At 36.0% G+C, this 25,851-nt stretch overlaps 1 protein-coding gene across 1 annotated transcript; it reads left to right on the top strand.

Annotated features, from left to right (window-relative positions):
- Positions 1-100: 100 nt before the first annotated feature.
- avil (advillin) lies at positions 101-25,043 on the top strand. The gene is given in 22 exon segments (XM_048192445.1): positions 101-230; positions 841-920; positions 4,275-4,349; positions 4,507-4,644; positions 4,646-4,704; positions 5,093-5,201; positions 5,472-5,582; positions 9,029-9,234; positions 9,382-9,460; positions 9,854-9,952; positions 11,288-11,441; positions 13,840-13,901; positions 13,903-13,941; positions 14,050-14,187; positions 15,217-15,375; positions 17,279-17,458; positions 17,639-17,787; positions 17,869-18,013; positions 19,533-19,721; positions 19,842-19,910; positions 20,009-20,116; positions 24,726-25,043. Coding segments are annotated over 21 exon segments (2,442 nt in total). The 5' UTR covers positions 101-230; positions 841-860; the 3' UTR covers positions 24,840-25,043.
- Positions 25,044-25,851: the final 808 nt, after the last annotated feature.

Raw genomic sequence — 25,851 nt, 5'->3', positions numbered from 1 at the left:
ACTGGGCTGAAATCTTATCCTGATTGGTCGGTGAGCTGAGCATGGAGTGACAGCAGGCAAATACAATCAAATGAGGTATCTGTCAAATCGGAGCAAGAGATATGGACAAAAAAGGGCATATTTTGCTTCGTGCCTTACTAGGGTCAAAGAGAATCTTGGACTTATTCACTTGTCTCTGGACTAAACACAACAGTTTTCATCTCAGGAGAATCATCTCTTTGGACTTCAAGGTAACTATTCACACTTAAAATTAAAGTTGCTTTAACAGTAGTTGTTATTAAAAGTACTTTACATTGAGCTAAAAACAGAATAAAACATTTAGTGGCCAAAAGTGATACCTGGTCTGTTGACATCTTCACATTTTATTCAAATATTATTAAATGTGTTAAAGATTTTGTCAACATATTGCATAGTTGTGCTTGGAGTCAATAGTTTTATTTGAGATAATAACACAATGAAACCTCATTTTTGGCCACATGCAAAAACAAGAGGGAATAGCAACCAAATATTAATAACTGATTATGTTATATTCAATGTTTGCTTCTTCCTGTCAGCTATTTGTTTTTTGCATAGTAAAATAAAATTTGTAGCCGTAGTTTGCCTTTTTTTGCCAAATAATTTTGTCAGATAACTTAGTGTTTCGTTTTTCCCTCATATTTACTGTATATTGTCATATTTTGATGGTTTCATTGAACTTGTAGGGTCATTAAAAACAAATATATTGGACACTCTGTAAGTGTGCAAAATACTGTCAATAATTTCTTAAATATTGAAAGGACCCTGTAATGATACTGAATGAAAGCTTTAGCCCAGTGTACTGATTTCTCTCTGGTGTTTCAGTCTGGTGTCACTGTTGAATCATGCAGAACACATTCAGAGCCGTCACACACTCTCCAGGGATACTCATCTGGAGAATCGAGGTAGGTTTTGAGTCTATCAGCAGTAATTGGTGAAAAAATAATTTACTGATAGATAATCTATTGAAGAAACATAGGATTGAGATGCATGTTTGTTTGCTGCTGTTGCTTTGATCACTGATTTGAACATCTACAGGTGCTGGTCATATAATTATAATATCGTGAAAAAGTTCATTTTTTTTATTGTAAATTATTTTAAAAAATGAAACTTTCATTTATACTAGATTCCCTACATGTAAAGTAAAACATTTCAAAAGTTTTTTTTTTTTTTTTTTTTTTTAAATTGGTTGATTAGAGCGTACAGCTAATGAAAGTCCAAAATCCAGTATCTCAAAATATTAGAATATTTACATTTGAGTTTCATTAAATGACCATCCCTACAGTATAAATTCCGGGTATCTCTTGTTCTTTGAAACCACACTAATGGGGAAGACTGCTGACTTGGCAATGGTCCAGGAGTAGTGTTGTCAAAAGTACCGACTTCGGTACCTATCGGTACTGAAATTTAAAAAATGTGACGCTTTGAGTGCTGTTGAGCGGATTCGTAAACATCTCTGATTGGCCATTGTGTTGACGCGCTCATCAGATATGCCTGTTATTGGCTACAATGATCAACGCGTGGGAGCATTTGAAAGCACACGGAAGTGTTTGAATTTGAAAGCGTTTTGAAAGTGGGAGCGCGAGCGATTGAAAAGCAGGTGTCTAACAGTGGACCGATCCGTGATAGACGCCTGCTTTCAAACGCTCCCGTGTGTATCTGTGTAAGCGCTTAGTGAAGAGATTAATTGATGACTATTTACAACGTTTTTACAGCGTTGATCATTGAAGCCAATCACAGACATATCCGATGAGCCGTGAAAACAACGGCCAATCAGAGATGTTTACGAATCCACTCAACAGCGCTCAAAGAGTCACATTTTTTAAATTTCAGTACCGACTAGGTACCAAAGTTCGGTACTTTTGACAACACTATCCAGGAGACAATCATTGACACCCTCCACAAAGAGAGTAAGTCACAGATGGTCATTACTGAATGTGGTGGCTGTTTACAGAGTGATGTTATCAAAGCATATTAAATGCAAAGTTGACTAGAAGGAAGAAATTGGGTAGGCAAAGGTGCACAAGCAACAGGGATAACCACAAGCTTGAGAATACTGTCAAGTATAGCTGATTCACATAGCATGAACACTTGGGAGAGCTTCACAATGAGTCGAATGAAGCCGGAGTCAGTTCATCAAGAGTCACCACACTCAGACGTCTTCAGGAAAAGGACTACCAAGCCACTTCTGAAACAGAAACAACGTCAGAAGAGGTCAGAAGGCTAAGGAGAAAAAGAACTGGACAGTGAACAGTGGTCGAAAGTCCTCTTTTCAGATAAAAGTAAATTTTGCATTTCATGTTGAAATCATGGATCCCAGAGTCTGAAGGAAGACTGGAGAGGCACAGAATCCAAGCTGCTTGAAGTCTAGTGGGAAGTTTCTGAAGTCAGTAATGATTTGGGGGGCCGTGACGTCTGCTGGTGTTGGTCCATTGTGTTTTATCAAGTGCAAAGTCAATGCAGCCATCTTCCAGGATATTTTGGAGCACTTTATGCTTCCATCTGCTGACAAGCTTTATGGAGATGCTGATTTCCTTTTCCAGCAGGACTTTAGCACCTGCCCACAGTGCAAAAACCACTTCCAAGTGGTTTGCTGACCATGATATTACTGTGTTTTATTGGCCAGCCAACATGCCTGACCCCTGAATCTATGGGATATTTTCAAGAGAAAGATGAGAAACAGTCGATCCAACAATATACAGATGATCTGAAGGCTCAATAGTGCCTCAGCAGTGCCACAGGCTGATCACTTCCATGCCACACTTCACTGATGCTGTAATTTGTGCTAGGAGCAAGTCAATTTGCTGTAATATGTGCTGCCGACCAAGTATTGAGTGCACAAATGAACATACTTTAAAGAACTTGAACTTTTCTGTTTTGAAACATCCATTTTTGATTGATCTTAAGGAAATATTCTAATATTTTGAGATACTGGATTTTGGACTTTCATGAGCTGTACGCTCTAATCATCAAAATTTAAAAAAAATTTTTTTTTGAAATGTTTTACTTTACATGTAGGGAATCTAGAATATTATGAAAGTTTCATTTTTAAAAATAATTTACAATAAAAAATGAACTTTTTCATGATATTCTAATTATATGACCAGCACCTATATTGGTCAAAGACATTTTTACATTCCTACTCAATAACAGCTTGCAATGTGCTGCTTGCATATATATAATGTATGAGAATATAAGCCAACTATTGTATTAATGATTGGATGTAGGGTATGTGAAACTTGCAACTGTAAGTTTTAAAATAATTACATTGACTTTTTGATATTCTTCCATTGTTGCAGCTCCTCTCTTTCCAGTCTGTCAGTAACGCTCTGTTTAGTTTCTATGAAGCCCCTCCTTCTGAAAAGCACAATGTGCTCTGATTGGCCGGCTGGAGCGGTTGTTATTAGTCAAGCGCTTTGAGTGTGTTTGGGAAATATGCCGCCTCTTACCATAACCGCCATAGACTGTAAAAAAAAATATGAACCACACACCTCCATTCTCTCCCATAGTAGAAAAGTGAAGCCGGCCAATGTACACAAAGAAACCATCTTTGGAAAAAAAAAACATATTTGTTTAGTTTGTCTCACGTCCCATTACATTACATGGAGAGGGTGGGGTTTTTGACCTATACTGGGACCAACCACCTGGGGGCGATAGAAATGCTTTGGCTTCACTTTTCAGGACTTGTGCGGAACGCTTGGTTTCAACAGACTACTAACTCAATAGTAGCAGATATCGTTATCATGATTAAAATACGATTAATCGTGCAGCCCTAATTTAATTTAATTTGACTTGACATTTGATATTCAACAGTATTCTTGACATTTATTCAACAGTGCTTTTGATCTGCCTGCATTGACACTATTCTTTAAAAGGAAAATTATATACCAATTATCAATGTAAAGCTGCTTTAACACAATCTGCATTGTAAAAAGCGCTATATAAATAAGGGTGACTTGACTTGACTTGACTAACTAACTCAACCAGGCCCCGCCCGTTTTTGCATATGCCTTGGGCGGGAATTATTTAAATAATTATTTATATTAAATATCAGGCTTCTTTCCTTACTCTGGATTTCTTCTCTGCTATTCTTGTGAAATGCAGTATATAAAGCTTAATATTTACAACATTGAATGCAAGTGAATACCAAATTGGGGAGTAACTTTTGTATTGTATTAGTCATCTAATCAGAGTTTTTAAACAAAGGTTTTGGACAAAGTTTTCTAATAAATTTCGTACTGTCACTGATTTTTATCCAGAAAATGGATCTTGTATTGGTCCCGGAAAAAGCTCACGGACAGTTTTATGAAAGCGACTGCTATTTACTGCTCTCAGTAAGTATATTCTTCCAAATTATGTTGAAAACATTGAAAGAATAGAACACAATTACATGTCATTTTCTGTTGGTGGTGCTTATAGACGTCTATACTACCACTTATTCAGAAACTCAGCTGCAGCTTTATGTTTTACATCCGCATGTCTTATATGCAGACACGCAAAGGTGGCAGATCTGCATACTATGACATTCATTATTGGATTGGTTCCATGTCTACAATGGACGAACAAGGAGCCGCTGCTGTCTATGCCATTCAGCTGGATGAATTCCTGGGCTCCTCACCTGTGCAGTACCAGAGAGGTTCAGCACCACGAGTCCAGCATCTTCTGTGGATATTTCAAACAGGGCATCATGTAAGCATCTGAAACACCAGTCCACATCTCATTTGGTCAAGTAAGGTTATTTCTTTGAACACCGTTACTGACAATCCTCATTTTGGCTGCGTGAGATTCTCCAGCTTTGTTGTTGTTGAGTTGTTAAAGCGACCGCCCTCTTCTGGAAAGGGGGCGGGAGCAGCAGCTCATTTGCATTTAAAGGGACACACACAAAAACGGCGTGTTTTTGCTCACAACCAAATAGGGGCAAATTTGACAAGCTATAATAAATGATCAGTTGAGCTGAAACTTCACAGACACATTCTGGGGACACCAGAGACTTATATTACATCTTGTGAAAAGGGGCATTATAAGTCTCCTTTAAGATGACAGAACGCCACAAATATATTGTCTTTATGTTCCTTAGTTATAAGTCAGGAGGGGTGTCAACAGGAATGAACCATGTGGAAACAAACACTTACAACGTTCAAAGACTGCTGCATGTGAAAGGAAAAAGAAAAGTGACCGGCACAGAGGTGAGGAAACTGTCTTCTAGTTCCACAGGTAGCCTACCAAAATGGTTTCTTTATGTCACTAATTATGCTGAGTGTTTATAACCTCACAACCCTTCCCACAATCTTGAATGTCAAAGTGTCAAAATGCTTGTGAATCTCCATCAGGGAACTTTTCTCTAGATAATATTATCATTTGAAATCAATCCAGCATTATAAGTGCAGAAAGGAGTGAAATTATTCAGACTATAATTCTTAGGCTATAAATGATTAAATGTTGTGCCCAATTTGCAGGTGGAAGTTAGCTGGAACAGCTTTGACACTGGGAGTGTCTTTCTGTTGGATCTGGGCAAGACCATTATCCAGTGGAACGGCCCTGAAAGCAACAGACAAGAACGTCTGAAGGTTGGCATCTTTTATATATGTGCAATATCACACGAGTAGCCGTGGGATATGGCTGTATATCAGCACAGCTGTAATTCTCCGTAGGAACTAGGTCGCAGGTAATCACAGCGTGCTGATATACAGCCATATTGCATGGCTACTCATGTGATATTACGTTTATACAACAGTTTGATGGCACAAGTGTATAAATAAATAAAATAAAAATAAAAACCCTCTTTTGTGAGGAACTACTTCCTTTTGCCATGGATTCAAATCTCAAGCTGACAGTTTAACAGTTGAGCCCAAGCCTCCATTACTAATTTTGAAATGTCACTTTAGAACTAGTAACGAAGGAACGTTGAGTCGCTTCATTGAAACTCATTGTAATATGTAGAGTATTATGAGAGAGATCACCTTAGCAAGTGTTTTACCTGCATCTAGCTGATATTCTTCAGGTCAATCTTATATTCATAATCACAAAATCAGTTTGAATGTCCGCTGAGGATAGCAATATCTTTATCTTTGTCCTTTTAACATTTAAGACATTCCCATGACTGCGCTAGTCGATGCATTTGTCAGTTGCGTCTCGTAAAATGTTGTTTAAGTCCATTTCAATTATAAAAGTCTTTGCTGCCATCTCATGGCGTATTAATGCAATTTTCACTGAAGTCGAAATCACTAACTGACTCTTTCTCAATACCAAAAAATATGGCATGTTATTTATATAAAATATTATTTATTGAACAATAATATTTAAATTAACAACAATAGCCATTATTACAGTATTACAGTTACAGACGTAAAATAGGAAAGTAAACACAAGCAAACAGTTCAGTCAAACATACAAAAGCAGAGGTCTAGTTAGTACAGGATTTAATTTAAATGTAAATATAAAGTTATGAAACTTAATATAGTCTTTTAAGCCAAATGTTGTTGTTCTGGAACAAGTAATTGATTAATAAGACCAAAGATTCCCTGTTTGATATACCCAAAACGAATTATAACTCATGTTTAAACACTATCTACATGAGAGCCAGCGGCAAATTCCCGAAGTACTGGCCGAGATGAAGCTGTTCTCTGTGGGTACATGAGCTCTGAACGGCCACTGACCACCTGGAGCTCACATCTCCGAAAACGTCTAAACAAATTTTCAAATAGGCCTTATGTTTACATATAAACTGCATATCTGAGATGTAAACAACTATATTCTCATCTAAAAAACTCTTAAAACTACATTCCGTTAGAAAATAACAGTAGTATCTACAAACCCGATTCCAAAAAAGTTGGGACACTGTACAAATTGTGAATAAAAAAGGAATGCAATAATTTACAAATCTCATAAACTTATATTTTATTCACAATAGAATATAGATAACATATCAAATGTTGAAAGTGAGACATTTTGAAATGTCATGCCAAATATTGGCTCATTTTGGATTTCATGAGAGCTACACATTCCAAAAAAGTTGGGACAGGTAGCAATAAGAGGCCGGAAAAGTTAAATGTACATATAAGAAACAGCTGGAGGACCAATTTGCAACTTATTTGGTCAATTGGCAACATGATTGGGTATAAAAAGTGCCTCTCAGAGTGGCAGTGTCTCTCAGAAGTCAAGATGGGCAGAGGATCTCCAATTCCCCCAATGCTGCGGCGAAAAATAGTGGAGCAATATCAGAAAGGAGTTTCTCAGAGAAAAATTGTAAAGAGTTTGACGTTATCATCATCTACAGTGCATAATATCATCCAAAGATTCAGAGAATCTGGAACAATCTCTGTGCGTAAGGGTCAAGGCCGGAAAACCATACTGGATGCCCGTGATCTTCGGGCCCTTAGACGGCACTGCATCACATACAGGAATGCTACTGTAATGGAAATCACAACATGGGCTCAGGAATACTTCCAGAAATCATTGTCGGTGAACACAATCCACCGTGCCATTCGCCGTTGCCGGCTAAAACTCTATAGGTCAAAAAAGAAGCCATATCTAAACATGATCCAGAAGCGCAGGCGTTTTCTCTGGGCCAAGGCTCATTTAAAATGGACTGTGGCAAAGTGGAAAACTGTTCTGTGGTCAGACGAATCAAAATTTGAAGTTCTTTTTGGAAAACTGGGACGCCATGTCATCTGGACTAAAGAGGACAAGGACAACCCAAGTTGTTATCAGCGCTCAGGTCAGAAGCCTGCATCTCTGATGGTTTCTGATCAGCTTACACATCTGGAAAGGCACCATCAATGCTGAAAGGTATATCCAAGTTCTAGAACAACATATGCTCCCATCCAGACGTCGTCTCTTTCAGGGAAGACCTTGCATTTTCCAACATGACAATGCCAGACCACATTCTGCATCAATTACAACATCATGGCTGCGTAGAAGAAGGATCCGGGTACTGAAATGGCCAGCCTGCAGTCCAGATCTTTCACCCATAGAAAACATTTGGCACATCATAAAGAGGAAGATGCGACAAAGAAGACCTAAGACAGTTGAGCAACTAGAAGCCTGTATTAGACAAGAATGGGACAACATTCCTATTCCTAAACTTGAGCAACTTGTCTCCTCAGTCCCCAGACATTTGCAGACTGTTATAAAAAGAAGACGGGATGCCTGTCATGATCATTACTGGGAGTACCCTTGTCTACCACTAGAGGGCACTCCAACCCGGACTCTTGTTTTCACCCCTTGAACTTAATTTCCCATAACCCACTTCCCGGACTCATTATCCTGTTCATTGCACCCAGCTGTTTTGTGTTTCATCATTAGTGTCTGCCTATTTTTACCCGGTTTGTTTTCTACTTTGGTTATGGTGTTTTCATGTATGGTTTTCCTGGTCTCTGTTTTGGTTTTTGGTTTTTGTGTTTCTTGTTTTTTTGTATGGACTGTCTTTATGGATTTTGACCCTTGCCTGTCTGTGGATTACGTTCTGGATTTCCCCATTAAATGCTGCACATGGATCTTACCAGTTTGTCTCTGTACATTCCGTGACAATGCCACACAGTGGTAAACATGGCCTTGTCCCAACGTTTTTGAGATGTGTTTATGCCATGAAATTTAAAATCAACTTATTTTTCCCTTAAAATGATACATTTTCTCAGTTTAAACATTTGATATGTCATCTATGTTGTATTCTGAATAAATATTGAAATTTGAAACTTCCACATCATTGCATTCTGTTTTTATTCACAATTTGTACAATATTCCAACTTTTTTGGAATCGGGTTTGTATAAAAATATGGTAGGTTTGCTCATCCGCCATGACACTCGCTGTGAGAATTGTGCTCAGCTCGCTGTGCTGACACGGTTACTGATGTGATATCGGAATATCGCATGGCTAGAAAGACCTCTCAGCCAATCAGATTGAAACTGTTTATATATATATATATATATATATATATATATATATATATATATACACATATATGAGAGAAAGAGAGCATATATGTAACGTCATGCTGTTTATTGTTGACTGTAGGGCATGATGTTGGCCAAGGACATCAGGGACCGTGAGAGAGGGGGTAGGGCAGAAATTGGGGTGATTGAGGGGGATGCAGAGGCAAAATCGCCTTTGTTAATCGAAGTTATGGTGAGCATTATGGGAGAACGGCCCTCTACGCTGCCCAGCGGGACGCCTGATGAAATATCTGACCAGGAACAAATGGCGAAGCTCACCCTCTATCAGTAAGTGCCTTCAGCTCTACTGTGTCCTTCTGTCAACTGTTTGTATTACACAAAATGTCATTCATCACTTGATTGATTAATTGGCTCACCTAATGTAAACTGAGTCTACCAGTCCTTACCTAATCTAACAAATCTCAAACTTTGAAGTGTGTCAGATGCAAATGGATCTATGAAGATCGCAGAGATCGCAACCAGTCCACTAACACAAGACATGCTGAATCACGATGTAAGTACACACTAGATCTACACTGCCCGGCTGTTTGGATTTAAATAGGCAAAATACTTAAGAGTCTATGAATGGATCGTTATTGCTGTAATGATTATGTGAGTCCAGACCTTAAATTGATTGAAAGTCTTTGGGATGTGCTGAAGTAGACTTTACAGAGTGCTCACCTCTTGCATTGACAATACAAGATCTTGACCAAAAATTGATGAAAATAAACATCACAACATTTATTTCCATCAAGAGGTGCATCATTTTTTGGTCAAGATCTCCATGCTTCCTCCCAACCATTCTTTCACAATTTGATCCTGATGAATCATGACATTGTCATTCCAAACTTTTTACTGACAGTATATGCAACCTTCACATTTATTTATTTTTATTTATTTTTTTGAGGACTGTTACATTTTGGACCAGGGGGGAATGTCAATATTTGTGTGGAAGGGGAAGACAGCCAACAAGGCAGAGAGGCAAGCAGCAATGACCAGGGCTCTGGTGAGTTTCTTTTCATTTGAGAAAAGTGAATTTCCCTCTATTAATAAAGTGTTTAATGACTTACATGTGTACTGAGGTTTAATTAGCAATCAGCTGCTGCCCGCCTTACAAGGTTGAACTACCTTCTTTGGACACCAAAACTGCCTTCTAGACGCTTGCAAACAAATGATTAAATCTGATTTTAAATGTTTAAACAATGACAGATAATAGAAATTGGTTACAAGAAAACAGAGGTGAACTTGTATGTCAAAATGAAGAACAATTTCAATGTCATCATCATATTAAGACTTGGATTAATTATCAGATTCCCCCCAGCAAGCAATTTTGTGTTTAAAAGATATATAATAGCCATCGAAACAAAGCCCTGACTTCTAGGCTAAAACAATGCAAAATTTGAGCTGTCAGTGAGAATTTAATAGACCAAATGAAACCAAACACATTGTAATCACTGTTGACTTTGCTTACATGATGGGATATCATATATCTCGCAAGTTATTTTGCCAAAAACTACATGTAACCAAATTCAAGGTTATTTTGGCTAGAAGTGTTCCTCATAGCTCGACTATATCGGGTCTACAGTTTACCGAGATGGTGAAATGATGGCTATTGTTTTTTTGGGAGGTTACACTTTATTTCGATAGTCCACTTTAGACATTTTACTATGAGTAAACTATGAGTAACTTTGCAACTACATATCAGTTAACTTTCAGAGAAAGGTAGAGAAGAGGAAGAGTTGTTGTAGTAGAGTGTTGTTGTCATGCAATCATTTTATGCTGGACTGCTTCACAAACGAGGGTCAATTCAACACAAAAGATGAACATGACGGCACATGCTAGTGGATGAGTTGAATCAACTCCACAGCAACTACATAAATTTATCCACTAACCATTCAGAAACGTCCTAAAAGTTGTAACTTCTTCCTGAGTCTCTCCATCAGTGTCGACTCCGGTTTGAACAATGTAAGGCTGAACACCGTTACTGACAATCCTCATTTTGGCTGCGTGAGATTCTCCAGCTTTGTTGTTGTTGAGCTGTTAAAGCTCCGCCCTCTTCTGGAAAGGGGGCCGGGAGCAGCAGCTCATTTGCATTTAAAGGGACACACACAAAATCGGTGTGTTTTTGCTCACACCCAAATAGGGTCAAATTTATAAATGATCTGTGGGGTATTTTGATCTGAAACTTCACAGACACATTCTGGGGACACCAGAGACTTATATTACATCTTGTGAAATGCTGCTAGTTGACATGTAGTTGTAAAGATACTTATAGTTAGTAGATTGTCTAAAGTGGACCATGGAAATTAAGCGGTAACTACCAATGTGATTGATTCTACAGGAGTTCATTAAACTGAAGGGTTATCCACTCAGTACTAAAGTGGAGTCTCTCAGTGACGGAGGGGAATCGGCTCTCTTTAAACAACTCTTCAAGAGCTGGACTGTCAGAGAGCAGACAGCAGGTCTGGGCCGGACACACACTGTCGGGAGAATCGGTATGTGTTTCATGATACTTACTTTCAAAGGGATGACTTTGTTTTTATTGTTTTTTAAAACCTCAGTTCGATTCACCTTCTATTTGTAACCTTCACTGATCAAAATGATTCTGTGGTGAAGTAAATACTACAGAAAAAACAAATGTAATTTCTACATGAAACAGTTAGTTCAGTAAATAAAATTAAGTATAACCTGCTCAACGTTTCTGATACTGGTGTTCCCATCATGCACTGGTCCTTGAATAATTAATGAGGTTGATTTTTGCTGTTTTTCAACTGTATTTACACAGTTTTATCATTGCTTTTGTTGTTAGGTTTAGTAACTTGCCATTTTTTGATATTTGGAGTTCATTTTCTACTTAAAATGATACATTCACACTCAAAAACGATCCGTCAAATGTTACCGTCATTGTGTATTGTGTTCCCAGTATTGAGGTTTCTGTGTTCAGGTGCTGCGTCACTTCTATTATATAGATATGGTGTCTACGCTATATCCAGTGTATTATTTACTTGGATGTTTCTAAGTAAAGCATAGACTTAAAAAGTGTGGTTTAATTCAGTATTATATTGTTTGAGTAAAAAGTATTGCAAAGGAAACTTCAACTAAATAGAAATGATTCAACATTTTACTGGCCAAGTTAAAATTACCTATTTTCTTTGTTACTTTTACTTAGTTAAGTAAATTGTACTTAAATTCCATACATGAAATTTACTTTAAAAATATGTGTGCAAAAACTTGACAAAGAAAAATTAAGTAAATTTTGCTTATTGTTTTTATAAAATGTTTACATTTTTGCTATTAGCAGATGCTTTACTCCAAAGCGACTTACAAAAGATGAACAAAAGCAAACAATATTTGTAATGCCAGGTTTATTACAAAATATGGAAGCGTGGTTCTGCCATGGAATAAAACATTAAAAAAGAAATCGCAATTTTTTATCTTGCAATTCTGACTTGCGTTTTTTTCTCTCTCAGAAACAAGAAAAAAATCTGAATTTTGAGATAAAAAGTTGCATTTAAATTTTTATTTTTTTATTCCATAGCATAAGAAAACTTCCCTAGGTCATTAGACAGCTAGATTAGGAAGCAAGCTAGAGAAGCGTTACGGTTAGCTGGGAAGAGAAGAGGAGAGGATCTAATCGCAGCAATAATTTATAAAGGAAATACACACAGGAATGATGTGAACCAAACAAAATCCAAACAGGAAGAAGATGATAATAATCCAAACAGGGAAGGGGACAATAATTCAAATAGGGAACAGAAATGCAACAGCTTTACAAACATACATGTAAAGACAACGAGCGACCCAAGACAAATACACTGGATAACCACAGACTAACAAAGAACAGGTGTGAGTAATGAACCGCCACAGAAACAAACATGGGTAACTATAGAAACAAAGGCAAACAGGAACAAATCACAGGAAGTGAACAAAGAGAACAATGAAAATGGAAAATGCACTTCAAATTAAAAGTGAACAAAGAGAACAATGAAAATGGGTTTTTTTGCCAATCACGTGTCATTTATTCCACTTAAAAAACTCAGTTTTCTAAGGAACACGTTATATAAAACTAAGGCTGTTTTGACAGTTTTTGGAAACCAAAAACAAAACATATGGTTACACTTTATTTTAAGGTGACTTAGTTACTTCTCAAATACTGAGTTAGGGCTAGAGTTTGGTTTAGGGTTAGTTACTTGTATGTATGCATAATTTACTGTTATTAGTAAGTACATGTACTAACTGTAACTACGTCACCTTAAAATAAAGTGTCATCAAACGTATTGCCATTAATGTTAGTACTAATGATATCTGGTCACTTCAGTTGAAAGTTTACACAGCTAAAAATGATTCTTCCTCAGTATTCTTATTTTTAAGAACAAATATCTAAACATTCTTAAATCAAGATACATTTACTGGAAAAGAAAAATCATTAAAGATATTAAGCCTTGTTTTCTGACAGATTTATCAAAAAGAAGTGAATATTTGCTTAAAACAAGAACAGATATTTGTCAATGAGGTCAGAAAAATAACTTAATTCAAAGGGAAAACAATGTAATTTTTCTGAGCTCATTGGCAGATATTTGTTCTTGTTTTAAACAAAAATTCACTTAATTTTGATGCATTTATCAGAAAACAAGACCTAATGTCTTCAGTCATTTTGATTCTCAAGTAAATGTATCTTGATTTAAGAATGTTTAGATATTCATACTGGAAAACAAGACAAAAATACTGTGGAAAACTGTCACACAGTGTACCAAATTTATTTTGTAGAGGAGTGTGAAAATGTTATATGTGGAGATCATTGTGAAAGTTGTTTGTGTTTATGGTAGACCAGCTGTGAGGTTAATTTCAGATTAACATGGTCCATAAGCTTTTCTGTATCCTCTCATCAATTAGCTGATGTCCCTCAAGAGAAATTTGATGCCACTAGGATGCATGTGATGCCCGACATTGCTGCCGCAAGAGCGTATGGTGGACGATGGCAGCGGACAAAAGCAGGTGAGGAAGAGATGAATCTGCAAACATAATCTAGGATTATACAATCAGAACATGAGATAATGGTTATGCGTGAGAATATAGTCATCGTCAGCTCTTCTCCATCCTCAGGTATGGCGCATTGAGAATTTGGAGATGGTGGAGGTAAATCCTGAAATGCACGGATACTTCTATGGAGGCGATTGCTATCTAATTCTGTACAGCTATGATGTTAACGGCAGGAAGAGCTACATTCTTTACATGTGGAAGGTAAAGTAACATTTCCTTTATAGAACAGAAGCTGAGTTTTATATTAACCCCTTACACCCTGAAGGCATTTTTATTGATTTCATGTGGCATACTAAAAAGTATGGAAGCTTGTTTCTGCCACAAAATAAAATAATTTAAAATATAACTGCAACTTTTTAGCTCACAATTGTGAGTTTATATCTCGCAGCTCTGACTTTATGACTCAACTCTGAATTTTTTTAACTCAAAATCGCAAGAAAAGTTCAGAATTAAGAGAAAAAAGTCATAATTGACAGAAAAGTCAGAATTGTGAGTTATCTCGTAATTCTGACTTTATTTCTTGCAATTATGAGTCTATCTTGCAATTCTGAGAAAAAGTCTGAATTGCAGGATATAAACACAATTGCATGATATAAAGTCAGAATTACGAGATAACTCACAATTCTGACTTTTCTGTCAATTATGACTTTTTTCTCTTAATTCTGAACTTTTCTTGCGATGGTGAGTTTATATCTCATAATTCTGACTTATTTTCTCAGAATTGCTTGTTTATTTCTCACAAATCTGATTTTATAACACGCAAATGTGAGTTTATATCTCACAATTCCACTTTAAATTCCACAATTCTGAGAAAAAAAAAAAGATCTTTTTTATTTTTTATTCATTGGCGGAATGAAGCATCCATATAACAATAATGGCTTATAACTCTACAAAAACAAGGTATCATCAAGTACATGGTCTCATTTGATAGGAAATTAAAAAAAAGAAAGATTTTGATCATGTTTGGAGGTTCTTGTGCTACATCACTACTGAGGAAACCCCAGAAAATGTATATATTTTGTTATTAGTCATGCTTGACATGATTCCTATTAGAAAATATATATGTAAGGTCATAAAACCAAGTTTGGGATTGTTCACAATCATGTCAACTGCATCTGAAGCAAATTTTGTGTTGATACCTCAAAAGATATCAAAAGTTATGGCATCTGGAACCACTGGCATGCAAAAGCACATTGTGATAAAAGTAATCATATCATTCTTTCCTTAAAGGGCCGTCATGCTTCTCAGGATGAAATTACTGCCTGTGCGTATCAGGCTGTGACTCTGGACCAGCAATATGGTGGCGAGCCTGTTCAAGTGAGAGTCTCCATGGGAAAGGAGCCGCGCCACTTCATGGCCATTTTCAAGGGCAAACTGGTGATCTTTGAGGTACTGTAGCGCACCACTTGCTCTATTTGAAGAGAGATTTTAGGTAAGCGATCAGGCTGTCATAATTCAAGCATTAATTGCGCTAAATGGTACATCTAGAGATAATAGTTCTGTGCTCAAAGTCACATTTTGTATTCATGTTATAATCAAGATTCACCAGCTGACTTTTAATGATTAATTTGCTGCAGAAAGCGGTTCAACTTTTAATTCCCATTCCAACGACACGAGTCAACTAACTTAATTTCTTGCTTCGCTTTGTTTGTTCGCTTGCTATTCTGCTTTAGTTTTAAATGTAAACACCCAAAAGAGCAACATCAAAGGCTTGCCTTTTCAGAACACATGAGGATCACACTAAGGAACACATTTTTGCTTTTAAAAACACAAGATGCCTGTCACGATGGCTGTGTATATAATCCAAAGACTAGATGCGTGATGCAGAATGAACGATAAAGAGACTTTTAATTAACATGAAGAGCAATAATCACTGCATACATTAAACATTGATCGTATGTACTATTAATCTATTTTCATACCTATAAATCTTATTTCAAATTCATATGAAATGCATGACTAAAATGTATGTAATATATCAAAACAAAAACAAACAAACTCTTCCTTCTGAATCATTTTCTGGTTCAAAGATATATGGCTGAATAAACCAGTATTTCCACTAGCCATTATCAGGCGTTTACTACAGTAAAGTTGACTGAGTGGATCAGATAATCTGAGCTGGTGGGGCTAATTTGCATATTCATTGATCCGTGTATATTAAATAAAGCAACGGTGTAGAGATACATTCAAGCTATTTTAAAGCATGAATAAATTATTTTCAGAGGAAAAAACATTTAAATATGTCATTTTAGTGATCAAAGATGAGTTTTAAGGGATAAAGTTATTTACTGCAGGGGGACTTTAACATTTTTGAGTATAGATCTGAACTTAATTGGTCGTAATTGATGAATGCTTTGAATACTCTTTTTAAAGAAGACACTCAGCAGTTTATTGTAGCAAAGCACTTCAAAAAATGAAAGTGAACATTATAGAAGTTTAGGTTTACTGTAAAGCAAACATACTGAAATAAAAAAAAATTTTATTTTATACAAAATACATTTCAATCATGAAAACTCTGAATAGTTTTAGAATGCTATTAAATATGGTAATATTAATATATTTGGCCTTGGCAGACTAGATCTGCTACTACACTGCTGCTGTTGATTATTGCTGCTGCAGAGCTGCTTGCTACTGCTAAAAGATACACTGGTGTGAGCTGTGAGCATGTAAAATATGCTGCTGCTGCATAAATAGACATACGTAAATCCCGTAGCAGCAGATCCAGGTAGGTGGAGCTGGGGAGGAGGAGGGTTTCAGAGGAACTCTGATAGTGCCGCAGGACTAGCTTATGCAAACACTAAACCAGACTATTTAAATGTTGAGCAAGCAATTTCATTGGCTGTGGGATCAGCTTGTGCCATGCCGTAATGATGTGATTGCTTGCATATTGCATGTAAAGGACCGATCAGCCTGCACCATCTAGAATTTCATGGTTGGACTAGATATTTTTTTGTTTGCCAAAATATGTGATGGGGAAAAAAGGCAATAGGGCAAAGTACTGCTACTAGGAACCTGACAGTTAACAGACTATGTTGTATCAAAATGTTTAAGAATTATAATGCATAACCTGATTTTAAAAAACGAACAATCAACAAAAATAACTTTGTGTAATGTTATATAATCACCATTCCACCTACTTACTCCAATGAGATTATGCTTATTTTGGATACCTCAACATCCTTCAGCATTCAAAAGGCATTATTGGTCAAAGGCATCCATTTGAACGTGTATAAATTCCAGGTTTGTGAAATTGCTGTTGTCTTCTTACTACATTTTTTTCCTCCATATCTAGGGAGGGACTTCCAGAAAGAGTGCTCAAGAGCCAGAGCCCCCTGTCCGCCTGTTTCAGATCTGTGGCTCTCAACCAAGCAATTCAAAAGCAATAGAAGTTCCAGCTCTGGTAGCCTCTCTCAACTCCAATGATGTCTTCCTTTTGAAAAGCCAGTATGGTGTCTACCTGTGGTATGGCAAAGTATGTAGACTTTCTATAGAAGTTGAATAAATTATGAGCGTGACACTGATAATATTTTAATGGAAAAACACTCAGCAGCTGTCGAAACGTCCAGCACTACTCTTTTCATAATGGACATTATTGGGAAGGCAGTACTAACCTCTCTATATACTTACTCTTCATAACCTTATAACCTCTCAGGGCTCCAGTGGTGATGAAAGAGCCATGGCGAAAGAGGTGAGCTCCTTTATTGGCCGAGGATCATCAGAGGAAATTATGGCTGAGGGACAGGAGCCAAATGAGTTTTGGGAAATCTTAGGTGGAAAAACATCATACGCAAGTGACAGAAGGTATAGCGGACAAAGAATACCTATTTATACGAGTTGATAGATTCAGTGGGAATTAACTGTTGATGTCACTTCTTCTCAAAGATTACAGATGGTCACTTCAGATCATCAACCACGCCTTTTTGAATGCTCCAATAAGACGGGCCAGTTTATTGCGACTGAGATAACCCAGTTCGCACAGGATGATCTGAGAGAGGATGACGTAATGCTTTTGGACACGTGGGATCAGGTAGAGCCACACTGATTGAACTAAAACTATACTCTGTTCATCTGTTATGAAATATAAGGTTTGGTGGCTATAGGTCTTGATATACTCATGGTAAAGTTCTTTTTTGTTCTTCACTTATTTTGCATATACTGTTAGTGAACATCCCGACACATTTAGCTGAATATGTAAATATGTGCTGCGCGCTTTCCTCTCAATAACAAAATAAACACACAACAAAAAAGAGAAAACAGCAGTTCAGAAAGCATCAGATCATAGCGATGTTGATGTTTGCAGCAGCTCTGCAATTCAGACTCCAGTCACGTCACATTTATACAGCACTTTATACAATAGACTGCTTTAAAGCAGCAGCTTTACAGTATTTAAAAAGGAAAACAGTGTCAGGTTCACTTTCTATTAGAATTGCAGCTTCAGTTTCTACTATAAAGCGTTTCTCACGTCTGACCTCGATGGACTGAACAGGAGAAAAGAACCGGAGAAGATTTATACCTTAAAGAAGGCAGGGCCTCAGAGCCACACCCACCTATTACATCATCAACACGGACCAATGGTAGTCCGAAGGTGTTTACCAGCTGGAGCGAACTTTTCCGGCAAACTGTTTCAAACTCCAGAAACAAACTCCAAAAAAACTTGTTTTTGCCTGATTTTGTTTGAAATGACGTCACACCAATTCGTTCTTTAATTTTGTTTGAAGTATATTGAGGCCTTAAAGGGTTAGTACACTAAAAATGAAAATTCTGTTGTTAATTACTCACACTTATGTCATTGTTAACCCGTAAGACTTTCTCTCAAATCCAAGAGCTTTCAGTCCCTTCATTGGGAGCAGTGCAGTTTACACATTCAAGGTCCAGAATGATTGGAAAGACATCATTCAATTAATCAATGTGTTACCTCAGTTTTCTGAAGTGCTTTGTTTGTGCAAAAAAAATAATTTACCACTTTATTTTTTTTTAAAAATTGACCCCCAATCCAGTAGGGGGAGCACTATGATGCATGGATGTTGTGTTTACTCAAGACTGGAAGTTGTTCCATGAAAGTGCTTTGGATAATATTATTTTGTAAATATAGAGGTAAATTATGTCTTTTGGGCAACCAAAGCACTTGCATTGCTTCATAAAATTGAGATTAAACCATTGGAATCACATGGATTACTTTAATCATGTTCTGGACCTTGAATGTGTAAATTGTGTTGCTGCCAATGAAGGGACTGAAAGCTCTCCGATTTCATCAAAAATATCTTAATTTGTGTTCTGAAGATGAACAAAAGTCTTGTAGGTGCATGTGGAACAATATGAGGGTGAGTAATAAATGACAGATTTATTATTTTATTATTTATTATTTATTATTTTATCCCAAATTTTTGGGTGAACTGACCCTTTAAGGGTGATGTCCCCAAAATAGTACTAATAGTATCCTAACATCTTGATAATAACAATATAGCAGCTGTCATAACAATAAAAGATTTGATCTTTAAACACTTTTAAAACCCTAGAGTGCTTACTTCAGCATTTGGCTCTTCTAGGTATTTTTGTGGATAGGAAATGAGGCAAATGATGTGGAGCGTCGGGAATCTGTGACAACTTGCCAGGAATACCTGCGGACTCATCCTGGATCCCGAGACCCCGACACTCCTATAATGATTGTGAAGCAGGGCTTTGAGCCCCCTACCTTTACTGGTTGGTTCACTGCCTGGGACCCTACAAAATGGAGTGTAGGTTTGATTTTCATTGAATTAACATACTGAAAAAGTTTACAAGCATACTAAGTAAGGAGTCATTTTCTGCAGATGAACAAGCTCTAACTCGCAACACTGCTTTTATTCTTGCATTAGGGTGGCAAAACCTATGAGCAGCTGAAGGAGGAGTTAGGAGAGATTACATTGCCAGCTAAAGTTGAATCTGTATGATCTTGTATACCTTAGTATATAACAAACATTTCAGTCGATATTTGCCTTATTTGCATAAAAAAATTGTGTAATCTGTTAATTCCCCCTGACAGCAATCCTCTGATGTAGAGAACAAAAGCATCTCACAATATCCACCAGAAATGCTGATTAACAAACTGGCTGGAGAACTACCAGAAGATGTGGACCCCACCCAGAGAGAGGTGCGCTTTATTATATCTCCGTTTTAGTTTTCAGGAGCTTGAACAGACATTCAAGTAACACTAGTTGATGTTATTGAAAAAATCTGCTTTTGTTCTAAATCAGGGGTATTCAGTTAAAGTTTCAAGAGGACTGGTCTCAATATTTACTTTCCATTAGTGATCCGGATAATACTTGTTTGGAATAGCTTTCTTTTTTTGGAATAATTTCCATAATAATTTGGGCAGCAGTAGTACTTTATAATAGAAAAAAAAAAAAAAAACATCCAAAACAGCCAAAATAGTCATCAGAGATGAGGATATTGGACCAGAACCAAATCAGTGGTCTCTGAGAATTAAATAAAATAAAAAATAAAAAATCAACAGAGTCCCAGTACTGAGCCTTGCGGTACTCCATACTGAACTTCTGATATAACATCTCTTCATTTACTGCTACAAACTAATACGGTCAGATAATTATGATTTGAACCATTCCAATGCAATTCCACTAATGCTAACATAATTTTCAAGTCTGTTCAAAAGAATGTTCAGTAACACTAATAGAGAGATACAAGCATGATCTGATGATAAGAGCAAATCATTAGTAACTCTAATGAGAGCAGTCTCAGTACTATGGTACGGTCTAAATCCTGACTGGAAATCCTCACAAATACCATTTCTTTCTAAGAAGGAACATAGTTGCTGTGATACTGCCTTTTGTAGTATTTTTGACAGAAAAGATCAGCCTGTAATTGACTAATTCTCTAGGATCAAGTTGTGGTCTTAATAGCCAGCTTAAAAGTTTTCAGTACGTATCCTAGTGATAAAGATGAATTAATGATATTAAGAAGAGGATCTATGACCTTTGGATGCATCTCTTTCAATAGCTTAGTGTTAGGGTCTAACATACATGTTGTTGATTTTGATGATTTAACAAGTTTAGACAATTCTTCCTCTCCTAAAGCAAGTGAATTAATTGAATTTTTCCTCAGGGACACTACAATGCACTGTCTGACATGATACTGTAGTAGACGGTTACGTGGCTATAATTTTCTCTCTAATATTATCAATCTTGCAAGTAAATAAATTCATAAAGTCATTACTGCTGTGCTGTTTGGAAAGATCAGAAGTTGAAGCTTTATTTCTCATTAATTTAGCCATTGTATCAAATAAATACCTAGGGTTGTGTTTGTTTTCTTCTAAGAGAGTCGGAAAATAAGCAGATCTAGCAGTTTTTAAGGACCTTTCTGTACACAATAATGCTTTCTTTCCACGAAATGTGAAAAACCTCTAGTTTTGTTTTCTTCCAGCTGCTCTCCAATTTTCTGGCTGCTCTCTTAAGGGCCTGAGTGTGCTCATTGTACCACGGCGTTGGACTAATTTCCTTAATCTTCTTTAAACGCAAGGAAGCAATTGTGTCTAAAGTGCTGGAAAGGAGAGAGTCAATAGTTTTTGTTGCAACATTGATTTCTTCTAAGTTATCTGGTTGCTAAAGAGATGAAACTGATAAATAATCCGGAAGATTATTTATAAAGCAATCTTTAGTGGTAGAAGTGATAGTTCTACCATATTTGTATCTCAATGCATCTTTTTCATCATCTACATCGATATTAAAATCATCAACAGTACTAACTCCGATAGAAAATTAAGCAAAATCTTTGATAAAGTCTGTATGGTGCCCTGGTGGTCTGTATACAATAGCCAGCACAAATGTCAAACATGACTTATCACTTACACTACATGACGTTACATAAAGCACCATCACTTTAAAGGAATTATTTTTTAAAGACTTCTGAGTAATACTGAAGATATTACTATAAATTACAGCAACAACTCCCCATTTGTCTTTCAGATGAGGCACGTGATTATAACAGTAACCTTGACGCATGTTAAAGTAATGACGCATAATAAAGTAAAGTAAAGCCAGGTTTCTTTCAAACACAGCACATCTAGGTTATGATCTGTGATCATATAATTTACAATGAGTGATTTTGAAGAAAGAAATCTGTATTATATCTGTTTTTATTTGTTGAACATCAATTCAATTTTTACCCTTAAATGGGTTTGGGAATTTTTTCTATTTACTTATTCAGGAACAGAGAGTCTCTATGTGATGATATCTAGGTGAAAGAGTCTCTGTGTGTTGGGATTTATCTGACTTCTGTGACACAGTTGCTTCCTGCAGACAGACTGGCTAAACCTGATTATTTGGCTAAACAAGATTATTGTTATGACCCCACTGGCAGCTTAGGTGGCCTTAAGTACTATGTACTTACATTTAAATTCAATAATTAAATACAATACACTTATTGTGTACATGTTTTACATTGTACTTATATTTTAAACATACCTGCATGTATTGCATCTGTAATTAATTTCTTTAATTACATTTATGATTACACTGTTGACCCATCCCTTACACCTTTATCCCACGCTTAAACCTAACCATACCAACCAAACCTGTCCCTAACCTTACCCTTATCCCACCTCAATAGCAGCAAAAGTGTTTGCAATATGATATGAACATACTGTATGTACATTGTACTTATTTTTTTGATGTAAGTACATAGTAGTTAAGGCCACCTAATATAAAGTGGGACAAACTGACTTCATTTTGATGGATTTTTCAGAAAATAAGGCCTTATATCTGAAGTCATTTTGCTTCTTCATTAAATGTTTCTTGATTTAAGAATGTTTAGATATTTGTGCTGGAAAACAAGATAAAAATACTGAGTCAGAAAATCATATTTTACAAATGTTGTACTGTTGTCTACGGAAATCTTTTCGCCATTTGGATTTATTCAATTTCCAACTTACACAGAAACAGAGTATCCAAATTTATCCAACTTACATGATGTGAACTAACCACATAACATGTAGTATATTATAGCTTTATAAAACGGTTAGTTCCTGTGCTTGATTCTGATTGGTCAATAGCTGTGTTTTATTCACGATAAAACACAGCTATGATCGCTTTACCCCACGGGTCTGTGTATCACTACACAACACTCTTAGCAACCACTCTTAATGTAAACTGTATGTTCTCAATTGATATTGTTCATTGAAGCTTACTGTACTATGTAGAAGAGTATTGTGAGAAAGAGATCGAGTGAGCGAGTTTATTACCTGCATTCAGATTTAGCATTTTCCTTCAGGTCAGTCCTATGTTCATAATAAAAAATCTGTTTAAATGTCCGCTGCAATATCTTGTCCTTTTAACAGTTAAGGGGTTTTCCCATGACTGACAGCGCTAGTCAAAGCATTTCTCACTTTTTCCGTGTTCACAACAATTCAGTCTTTTCAATGTAAAAATCTTCACTACTGACTGACACACTCAAAAAGACAGTCTTTGCCGCCATCTAATGGCGTAATAATGTAATTTCTGTTGCTGTTCATAGTCAGGGACTTTTTTTCCGGCAGAAGGAAGGCTTTTAGTGAACTTTTACAACATGAAAGTTCCATTGATAGATATTTTTGTCTTTAATATTTATATTGTGTGGTAGCCGTTTTATAAAAGCAATAAGGTACTTGAGGCTAGTGCTGTATTGTGAATAAGTCACGGTTGAAGGGGTTGCAGGCTCTAACAATGCCCTTCGGCCATGACTTATTCACAATACAGCACAGCCTCTCGTACGTTATTGCTTACATATATCACTGCCATATGGACGTTACTCTCTGACTGATAACAGAATACTTCCTAAAGTGTAACATTGAAACAAGTGTTTTCTGCTTTGAAACAATATTCATTGTAAAATGTGCAATACAAATAAACTTAGTTTAATTTGAATTTCCAAGAAATTTGACACATGGAATCTATATAACTCTTCCTGACAAAAGGATTCGAGCCAATTAAATATTTTAGGCATGGCTATTGATTAATTGACCTAATTGATCCTGCTAGGTTTAGTGTAAATGAAGGTTGGTGTGCACATGAAAACACATGAAAACACATTGTTACATTTTTGTTCCATTTTTTTTTTTTCTTGGAAAATTTTCCTATGCGGTTTTCTGTCATGAATCATTTAAGCAAATACCTTATTATGTAACCAAATCTAAAAGCTTGTCTTATTTGCTTTGGTTAGTTTTTATCATGTTCCACCCATTTCTAGATGCTCAGAAAATCTGTGAGAAAAAATAAAATAAATAATGTAAATATACAATATTTATTCTGCTAAATGCAAAAATGTACACAGAACTTCACGTTACAGTTAACATGCATACTATGGAAAGTGACGCGGCACACTGTGCTGTTTAATGCAGTGGTGCTTTTTATGCAGTGTTTTTTTTTTCCTTCTGTAAATGTTATGCATTTATAAATTCATGTGATTATTTCCATTTCACAAAACAGATTGTCATAAAACCAAGCAATTTCCTGTGAATACATGCGTGTCAACCAAAAGGAGTGCAGCAGGGAAAGAGAGATACATTTGACTAAAATATTTGAATAAATTTGAATAAAAGTGTGTTGCTACTTTGTTTAGAGCAGTGTGTGTGTGTGTGTGTGTGTGTGTGTGTGTGTGTGTGCTCCTGCATGTAACATTCTTATCACCTCATACACATTAAAACTGTTATTATTAATATTTTTGTGGTCAAATCACCTTCATTTTCTGTCTCTTTTTAAATGTTATTCTAGAAACATCTCTCTGACCAGGATTTCCAGACCATATTTGGAATGTCGAAAGAAGAGTTTGACAGTTTGCCTCAATGGAAAAAGAAGACCATTAAGAAGGAAAAAAGACTGTTTTGAAAGCCGTATATGTTTGTTGGCGCTGCTAGAGGGAGCAGGGAGCTTTCCCATTTAAAGAGAAATAGTTAATTTAAATCTTTTGTCATAATTGATATTACTAATTGTGTAATAGTTAATATGTTCCAGAGACAATGAGCATATCACCAAGCATATTTAATTGTTGCTGTTTTTGGAGAGAAGCAAAATAAAATATGTATATTTACAGTTTTCCTATCTTGTTCCTCCTTCATATAAGCTCCAACAACTTTGGTAACACTTTATAATAACTCACGCTATGAAGCATTAGTTAAGCATTAGTTAAGCACTAGTAAATAGTCAATTCATCATTTATAAAACATTAATAGACATTAGTAAGCATTTATAAATACAGCTATAAATGCTTTGTTCTTGAATTATAGGCATATCTATAATGTGTTTAATAATTGTATTTTCATACTTATATTAATGATCAATTTATAATTTCTAAATTATGTATTACATTATTCACAAACCAGTTATTTAGGAGTTGTCAGTGGTTCATAAGATCATTTAGGAAGTGTAAGTAAATTATTAATAAAATATTTAAATATGCACATTTATACATCTTATTATCTAGACATATACAAAGTGTATTAATAAATGCTTTATTAACACATATTCCTAGTGTCAAAACGACCTCAGTACTAACTTTAAAACATTAGAGAACAGCAGTGCAGAAGATCACTGAACCTTTAAATCTCATTTATAAAAGCTTTACAAAGCATAAATAGTCCTCACTTTAGATGAGCTCACAAAAATAGTTAACTGACCACTTAATGTTTTATAATTACCTGAATTAATCATGAATTACAGTAGGAATATGTAACACACTAAGTAACTATTACTATATGTCTAAATAATAAGATAAATGAATGTTTAAATGGTTACACTTTATTTTACAGTGCCATAGTTACATTGTAATTACTCAAATAAGTACTGAGTACTATTAATTAACTACATGTACTTACTATAGAGTTACATTTAGGGTTAGGGT

Source organism: Megalobrama amblycephala, linkage group LG6, assembly GCF_018812025.1.
Source record: "Megalobrama amblycephala isolate DHTTF-2021 linkage group LG6, ASM1881202v1, whole genome shotgun sequence".
Lineage (NCBI taxonomy): Eukaryota > Metazoa > Chordata > Actinopteri > Cypriniformes > Xenocyprididae > Megalobrama > Megalobrama amblycephala.
The sequence above is the reverse complement of the archived record's forward strand: the minus strand, read 5'-3'. Positions and strand labels throughout refer to the sequence as shown.